At 35.2% G+C, this 9,585-nt stretch overlaps 1 protein-coding gene across 1 annotated transcript; it reads right to left on the bottom strand.

Moving 5' to 3' along the window:
* Positions 1 to 3,402: 3,402 nt before the first annotated feature.
* Positions 3,403 to 5,253, bottom strand: LOC6644363 (UDP-glucosyltransferase 2). The gene is made up of 3 exons (XM_002066752.3): positions 4,129 to 5,253; positions 3,851 to 4,067; positions 3,403 to 3,779 (listed from the first exon to the last, which is right to left on the bottom strand). The coding sequence occupies exons 1-3, from the start codon at positions 5,246 to 5,248 to the stop codon at positions 3,485 to 3,487; spliced, it is 1,632 nt and encodes a 543-aa protein (XP_002066788.2). The 5' UTR covers positions 5,249 to 5,253; the 3' UTR covers positions 3,403 to 3,484.
* Positions 5,254 to 9,585: the final 4,332 nt, after the last annotated feature.

Genomic DNA, 9,585 nt, shown 5'->3' with positions numbered 1-9,585 from the left:
GGTGAGAAATTTTTCAAAATATAGAAAAATCTTATAAACCACAAAAATATTTGGAAAGTTCTTTCTCGTTTTCTTATCAAAAGTAACGATTAAACTGCTTTATGCCGGAAACGCTGACGTATCTACAAATTTTTAAATAATGCTTACTTATTTTAATTTCAATTATATTCTCTATACTTACCAAATTTTGATAGCCGCCATCAAAGTCCTGGCAATTTATTCAAGAGACAAATCTGAGACTTGGGCAATCTCAAACCAAATGCCAGACTTTTGTACCAAAATGCCACACTAGTTTCCCAGCCACATTTATTTATTTAGTTCAAGTGTGGAAAATGCCAGGAAATGCTTTTCAATGGGGCATAGTATTATTGACTTCCAGTCAGCTCTGTTGTTTAACTAAAGATGTGATGGTCTTCACCATCGCTGTGTAGTTGTTTAACACGATTTCGTTCAAGGTTTGTCTACTTCATTTGCGATTCAGGCAATTTGTGCACTCTGATTATGCTTTCTATATGGGGATTATATTTCTCTTTCCCTTGAATGATTCTCTAATCAAGTGGTAACGCGAGTCTCAGAAAGATTGTCTTAACCTTCATTACCCTTGTGTTTGATGGTTGTCAGCATGGCTAACAAGTATAACACCGAATTTGGTATATCTCTTTTGTTTTTATCAAACGATTTCGCTTAAAAACCAAAAAATATCTGCATTGCTCTGTCCAGACATTGTGCTAGGGGAAATTCCTCTACTTCCTCACTGACTTCCGGACTCAATTCGAATTCATATGTTTGGATATGTTTGGTTTTCTGCAACCCAATTGTGAAGTGCAATCAATTAACTGGCAAAGTGTCAGTTGATCCTTCAATGTCAAGTAGTCCATAAGTTGTCTTCAAATGCATTTGGTTGTTAATTGTAAATAGAGACAAATAACTAAGGATCACTTACCGTAGACAATCGTCGTTAAGTTGACTTAGGTGAAACATTTTCTTCGCTATATCTGACAGCTGTTCACTCGCTGAAATCGTATTACTAAGTGTTACACCATATCATGAAACTTGAACTTGAAACGCGCCTCGCAGCCTTATCTTACACGTTCTTTGCTTTATTTGTTTGCTATTCCATAAAAGCAAGTTCTTGATACTCTTCACAATAATGGTATATTCACTCTCTTGTACACCTGAGTATGGATGCCCCTTCCATGTTAATCATGTGAAATTCTTATCCAAAGTCGTAAAAGGCCTATTCAGATCCCAAGTGTTAATTAATCTTCGTCAGAAAAGGCGTCTCCGTCACGGATCGAGAGAATTCTTTGTAATCATTGCATATTCCAAATGCATCTAGATCGGACAAAAAAGTCGTTGGAAGTTATTCTTCACAGTCATACTTCTATAATTTATTTCAACAATAAATTTGCTTATTGCTACCATACAATAAAAGACAGGTTAATAAAATGTTTATGGGTGTAGCCAAACAACAATCAACTCACTGAAAGAAATAATCAACTAATTAGATCACTTGATTGTTTTCAATCTAATCCAGGATCTAAGGGTATTTATTATAGTCAACAATCTGGTATCTATAGCTGATATGGATGACTATACCTGACAATGATTTTAACTTTTATAATTCAATTCTTTGAATTTAATCAACGACTCTGCTTTTACACAAACTGCAGGGTAGCGGCCAACCCAAAAACTTAAAAGGGTCAAAAAACTTCGGCAAGATCGAAATTATCATACTTTTTTTTTCTTAATACCAATCGTTAAGCTAATATCTTTTCATTTGCCATGCAACAACTTAATGAATTCAAATCAAATTTATGTATATATGACAGAAATAATCCTTACTTGCAAAGGATCTTCTGCCGCCAAAGAGATTTTGGGTGTGTCAATTAGTTTAAGCTTTAAAGATATTGTATGGCCATTACCATTCTACAATTTTTTATTCAAATCAGCTGATAATAGAACTTGGTGGTTGTTGAAACATCAATATTTTTTTGTATAGTTTTATACGTTAGAAGATTGACCTCGAACCGACTTAAACGTAAGATTTGTTTTAGTACAGTCTTCAGAAAGTTTAGCAGAAATTAAGCCAATCTGACTACCGATATCTAGAAGCCACTAATTTGGATCTAGGATTAGTAAAATCTTATATTTTTATTGATCTTTATGGCGTTTCACTATAAGTATTAAGAAAGAAACCAATTATTTACACCAAAAGTAAAAAGCATTCGATTCGATTACACTAGTAACTAGAAAGTATCCACTTAAACGATTTTATCCCCATATACTTATTTTAGTTACCTTTTTCTGTGCATTAACCTTTGTGCAAGACCTTGGATTTGCATTAACGACAAAAAAAAAAACTTCAAACTTATATGAAGTATGTATATCAATTCATCTGATAAGACTCACAAGTTTCCCTTTTTTTATAATTTCTTTTTTTGCCAAATTTTTGCAACTACCTATGCCCGATAGTGGAAACTAATGACTATTTATAATTCTGATAAGATTCAGCCGTCTGGGAATAAGTCTAGCAACTAACTAACAACTAAGTTCATGGCTAAAAACTTGCAAACTATTCTTTGAGTTGATAAGATTTCCGAGATGTCTGAGACGTTAGTTGCCCAACGCACTTTATATGTACATATGTTACTTACGTTGTCAACCCGAAATAATGACTAATCAGATTATAGAGGGTCCAAGTGGTGGGTCAGGTTTAACTATTTTCACGCACTAGTTGTTGAATAATGACCACGCTTCAATTTCTCAAGTATATACAATAAATGTTTGCAAAAATTGGCAAAAATATTTTATGGTACTTACCGTCTACCAATGCCAATCGCTTTAATAAGTAGAGGTATGTATATATATAGAGTAGTATATCAGTTTCATTTTCATTGCCGACGTAAGCCCCAAACCCAAATCAGAGAAGAGAAAGAAAGAAAGAACCGAAAGCAAAAACAAAGAATTTGAAAACGTTTTGATTATTATCAACATAGACTTGGGCACGGTAGCAACAACTCGTTAGAAATGCCAGCGCCGAAGGTCAATTATTATTTATGCCATATAATATTTTATAGTACTCTCAATATCTCTCCGAATAACAAAATTTCAGAGGTTTAAATGCGCTTTTGCAATTCGCTTTTCGCTGAATTATACTAGAAAATCAGTCGATCAATGCATGATACTTGAGGCACACGCCAGTTGAGACGCATTATATACAATTGATAAGATATCGTTTTAGTAGTATTGTTTTTTACTTATTCTTTTTGCAAGATTTGGTCTCCATCTGCGGTAGATAAAGAAGGAAAAGATGAAAGTATTAGTATGAATTATGATTATTTATTCAAGAAAAAAAATATATTCATATCAGAAAAAACTGAAAAGGAATTATTTCTATTGTAATGTAAAAATGTAGAGTTGTAAACTATTTGATTCATTTCTGGAATTAGTCACTATAACAATATTGAATTGAAAGTCAATGTCAATGCAATTTCCGTTTATGACGTTTGCCTTGAAGTTTAAGGGCATCCGATAGTTTTCCCCGACAAATGAAGCTCGAACTGGTCATCAGGATGGCAATGACAATCAGTATGACGGTTAGACTATCCAACGAATGATAGACAAACCAATTGAGCTTGATTCCCGGCGATTGCAGGATCTCGGCAGCCAAAAGGCCATGTTCTATGACATATTCAACACTCCACACGGCCGACTCCAGAGGAGATCGTTCACGCTGTTCGAATATCTGTGATATTTTGCGGGCACGCACAGCATAGCTGAAGAAGGGAAACGAAAAGAATCTTTAGAAAGTGCACTCTAGGATCAGGCACAGTTGAAGATGACCCACCTTGGTTTGCTCAGCTCTTTGAGGGCATCGCTCAGGGTCTGGACATTGATGTCGTGATAGTCGAGTTTCAGGCCCATTCCACGATTCTGCACGGCATAGGCATTCAAATACTGATCTCCATAGATGGGGGTCACCAGCATCTTGGTGCCACAGTGGACTGCTTCGGTGGTGCCCAAAAGTCCGCCATGTGTCCAGAAGAGCTCAACCTTGGGATGGCCTAGGGGCAGACAAAAATATTGAATAATTTTGACCAGAACTCATTCATTTGCTTCACTTACATAACAAGGCCAATTGAGGTGCCCACTTGACGAGTAAGAATTTCTTGGTATCGACCTGAGGGGCTACGTCACCTTCCCACTTGAAGATCACTCGCAGGGGCTGCTGTTCCAGCACCTTGATTATGGCCTCCAATTTCTCTGGGTCCATGCTAGAGGCTCTAACCATGGAGCCCCAACTGATGAATATTATACCCTGGTCCGATTGATCCAGAAACTGGGCTATCTTCTTGGGTATCTCCTGTTTGGCCTGCGACGTTATATGCACTCCGCCCACTTCGACAAATTGTCGGGTCTGAGGACGACTGCCCATGAGGGAGAAATGCTGATTCACCAATACAAAAGCGGTCTGGGTGCGGGCCACTTCGTCCACGTCTACGTCGATATTAAGATACTTCTTGACCACCGCGTTGTCCTTGCGATTGGAATGATATCTGTAGAGTAGTTTCAGTAACTTGGCCTGGCAAAAGTTAAACAAACGATCGGTCCAGCTCAAGGGTTCGGCATAGCCAATATACTCGGACTGAACAAACGAGGGTGTATCTGGGAGATCGATCCGATCGTAGTAGTAAGGCATCAGAGCACTGGTACTCAGCCCGATGATGGGTAGATTCAACACTTTGGCTATTGCCAGGGGACAGTCCGTGTTGAACAACTCGGTCAGCAATAGGTCATAGGGGATCTCCTGGTGGCGCTTGAGCACCGTCTCCACATGTCCACTGGAATACAGCTGATCGCAGGTGTTCTGGCCAATTCTATATAGATCTCTGTACTCTGTATAGAAGGCTTCCAGATTTCTTGTTGGAATATACTTGGTCAAGGGCACCAGATTGATTGTGGTGTTCGATTGATCCTTATCCGGTGCCGAGATCAATAACTCCTCATAATTGGGAAAATCGTCGGCATGCGGATTCTTCACAAAGGATATCACTGTCAAATTGTGACCACGGCTGGACAACTCATTCAGTATGGGCATCAGCACTTTAAAGTGACTGAATCCATAAAATGGAAACACAACCAGCACGTTGCCAGCCGAGACCAGAGATCCTGATCCACCAAGGAACACCAGCAGCAGCACAACAGAAATTATGGCACTCATCCCGTTCCGCACCCACGACCACATCAACATCGTTGCTGCGTTGCTCTCGATCGAATGCTTTTCCTATCATCATGATTACACTTCGTCCGCCATTTGATAACGTATTCAGTTCGCAGGTGTGTAGACTTGACATTGCCAAAATGCTAGAAAGACAAGTGAAAGTTGCACAAACCGCAGCCCTGGTAACTGGCTGGACATTTGCCAAATGACGCATAAATAAATTCAGGTGATAACAAATACAACTGCAATCTGTTTTATATTAATTATATACCACGCACCCAGAGGGTGAAATAATGGGTATATTAAAGTCGCCAAAATGTATGTAGCAGACAGAGGAAAGCTAATTCGACCTCATAATGTATGTATATATTTTCTTAGTCAGCCCGTCTCTATAAACACCTAGATCTAGTAGACTATGCGTGATAGAGCCACCAAATTTAACATGCAGACTCGTCAAGGATGTAAACAAGTCAAGTTTACTTCAAAACGTCCACTTTCGACCTTGTTTTTTGAAAAATAAGTAATTTTATCTCGCAATATTCTTAACTATAACTCGTGTGTTTTGATATGTCAAAAAACATGTTAAGAAACATTAATCAATAAGTCGATAAAAAATAAAGCAAACTACCACAATTTTGGAATGTATGTATATATATAAGTATATTTACTTAGCTCAATTTAAAGTACCACATCGAATAGAGTGCAAGGAACTGCTGATAAACGTATTTATCACAATACCATGTTTTTCGAATCGGTGCCCATAGTTTTTCGAAAACTACAAAACTAATTCCCTTATTTTTTTAAATACTCTACAGGAAAATATGCAGTTTTTGACAGGGAATTTTCCAAGAGGATGAAGTGTTTGGGCCCAAAACTTATTTTCAAGGTCAAAAGTCAATATCTTCAAAATCGGCTATGACAAAAAGTGTAAATTGGTATCTAGTATCATAATCATTTTATTTTCTCAAATCAGACAATTTTTTGTGGGAACATCATTAAATACCGTGGAGTGTATTTTTTTAGGCCCCAAGGACTTAACAATTTTTATTATAATTCTTATTGTTTGGAAAATAATCACCAGTCCATCTCTGGTCTAAAGGATAAGTAATATAACTAAATATACTGGTATATAATTATTTAAAGGATAAATAAATTCCCAATGATCGATTTTAAACAGTTTTCGTTGGAATATTTTTTAAAAATGATCATTCTTTGGTCTTCCATGTGTATACATCGCCATAAGAGTTGATTTTGATTACCACTTAATAGGAATTTCGCCATATAAAGGCTTGTAACCTTAAGAATTATTTTTTAAGTGAATTAATCCTTAACCTTTTTTTTTTGTGTTGTACAACATATATTCGCTACAAATTTCTTCTCAAATTTTACAAACAAATATAAGTTCATAGGCTTCTAACAATTTCGTTTCAACATTCGATAAGCCAAGTGACAAAATTAACGATTCAAAAAACATACCAAAATAATAAACTCTTTATAAGAACTTTGACGATTAAGTATCGTGATAAAATTTGCTATGAGTATAGAAGAAAAGGAATTATATATAAAATCTAGTAACAATCTATTTACATGAAATTATACTTTAAAAATAAAAAGAAATAGAATTAAGTAGACAAAGTACCAAGTTTAACAACTATTATTTGATGTTGATAAAACCTAATTGATAGGTTTAATATAAATGGTATAGTAATTTCTTTTCACAGGCGGTTTAGCAATTCAATCCTATCTCGCTCGCTTGCACAACGACTAACTTAACCTAAACTGAAAACATGATTTGTTCCATACGATTTGAATAATTTTTGGCAGAACTATATGGACTAATAGCAAATCTTAATTTGATGCTCTTATATTGAAACATAAAAGAAATAAAGAATTTGAGAGTGTAAAAATGATTGAATCCAACTGAATATGCCCACATCGTACACGAGTATACTACGAAATTTGATATCTTTAGCTTTCCAATAAATAAAGTCTTTTCCAAATTACGGAGGGAAATAAGTCTATTCGAAATTGCGGAAGATGGCGTGAAAAAAATGTAAAACCAACTTAATCTGTGTACAATGTACAGAAGTCTTTATACCGAATTGCCTGTCTCTTCCTTGACTGCTCTCCGAGATCTAGATATTCATACAGACTGACATAGTGAGTTCACCTCGATAGTTGATGCGGATTACACTGTGCGACAAATTGTAGGTTCTTGAAATCAGTGCCCACCGGACTTTTCTTTTCTGTAAGTGCACATAATGAACAACAGTTACCTCGTTTTTTAAAATATATTTTTTAGTTGGTCATAAGAGCTAAATATGACTTATATTATATAAGGTCTATGTCTATTTCTTATTCATGTATCCGATCTAAATCATCCTCATTTATTGTAGAAATGTTGTTTATGCTTTAATATATCCATTTTATGAATTTTCCATAAACCAAATTGCAATTTCTTATGGTCCTACAAGTCAACAACCACTTTGCGGCAAGAATCTCATTACTTTTTTTAAGGTCGCTGATTTCTAAAATTTTCAAAAATATTAACACACCACTTTAAAAAATAGTGTCGGCGTACTCTTGGGAGTGTAAAATTTGTCCGGCTACGGCTTCGATGACCTTAATACACCCACTATCTCACTAGTTGCAGGGTATCAAGTTAACTAACAGACCTTCAATTAGTCACAGCTTAAATTTCTCCCGTCAAAACGCTTATCTATGTATACACAATTTAAAGGTCTTCAAAGTTTAAAGTTTTTTTGAGTCCCTAACCTACCTCATAAGATCTGTTGTTATGCCGATTTGTAGAATACTGATTAGAAACTATTAAACTATTGCGTGTGTTATCTTAGACGCCATGAAACTAGCTTATTTAACTATTTTTTCTTATCTACATCTACCGGCAACTTGACAAAATTTAGACCCAAAATACCAAACGTGAGTCTCAGTGAGTCATAAGTTTCAAAAGTAGTTCTGTATAAGATTTACTCCACGATGATCTACTTCATTACGATGATAATATCGTAACTTGTAATCTAATTTTTCAATTCCTTGTTTTAAATGTAAGTGTATGGAATTTGTGTTCTTGTAGGTGTTTAGTATTAATATTATTAATATTTAGTATTAATACTTATACTTCTATTAAGTATTAAGTTAGCCTGGCCCAGGGGTCTCATTTTCTTTTCGCTTTTAACGAATTTAAATTCGTTTAATTATTCAATTGAATTACTTTCTAAAGTTTCCTGGAAGTTCAAATGTTGCAACGTTTTTTTTAGTGTCGATCATCATTTTTTATCTTCCTGTATAATTACAAAAAATTTTAGTGGTTTTTTTGATAAATAACGACTGACAGACCCTGGAAAATTCTGCAGAAAGCTGCGATATAAGGAGTTTTTCCCTTAAAAAACATCATTCAATCAACAATATCGCGCATGTCCCATGGAGGATCAGGATGAAAGTGTCAAACAATTTCTATTCTGAAAGCTAACCGCCATCTCGATTATCCTGCGAGGGGCTGAGTTATCTAAGACTTTTATTTACGTTTCATTTGGTTCTTGGTTAAATTTCAAATCTTTTGAAGAAACCATTAATTTATTTCTTATTTTTTTTCTTTTTCCAATTTAGCCAATGATAATTGGTCGGAAACCAGCTGCACTTTTAAAATTAAAATGTGTATAATATAAAACAGCTGACATACATTTTTATGAGGAATTACTGATGACTTATTGAAAAAAACATATGGGGGGGAATTTGATATCGAAACAGCTTAGAGCTGAATAAAAGGTTTTCCCCTTGCAAATTGCATGTTCTATATGGAGCAATGTCGGGTTTGCCCCAGGTTCACTAACATTAGCTGCAACTCATTTACAACTCATCACTTTGTCATCACGTATACGCACGATGGGACAAATGAACTAACAACACTTAGGATAGTATTGGCTAATTATTATGGCAAAAAACAGGAGCAAGTTGTCTATTTATATATATATATCAGGTTTCCACTCTAACATCAGGAGGCTTTGCTAAAGATCTCCAGAATTGTAACGGCTAAAGTATATAGTTCAATCTAAAACTATGTTTAAATTTAAAAACCGAAACTACTTGAAAATTCAAAAATTCGTGGTTTTTTGGTCCTCAATATTGCATATTTAGCGGAATCTTTTAATAAAAATTAAAAGAAATAATAACATTGGATGAACAATTTGTAAGATTTTAGGTAGTCCCAACAACAAGCAGCGGCCTTAGGATAAATCAGCTATTGATATATAGAGAAAAGGATTTCTAAGTCATTTTAATGATTTAGTTAAAATATTTAAAAGCTTAAGCTTTTACATACATATCTTTCATTAAATTTTACT

The sequence above is a fragment of the Drosophila willistoni genome (genome assembly GCF_018902025.1).
Source record: "Drosophila willistoni isolate 14030-0811.24 chromosome 2R unlocalized genomic scaffold, UCI_dwil_1.1 Seg167, whole genome shotgun sequence".
Taxonomy (NCBI): Eukaryota; Metazoa; Arthropoda; class Insecta; order Diptera; family Drosophilidae; genus Drosophila; species Drosophila willistoni.
Note: the sequence above shows the minus strand (reverse complement) of the source record. Positions and strands in the feature narration are given on the sequence as shown.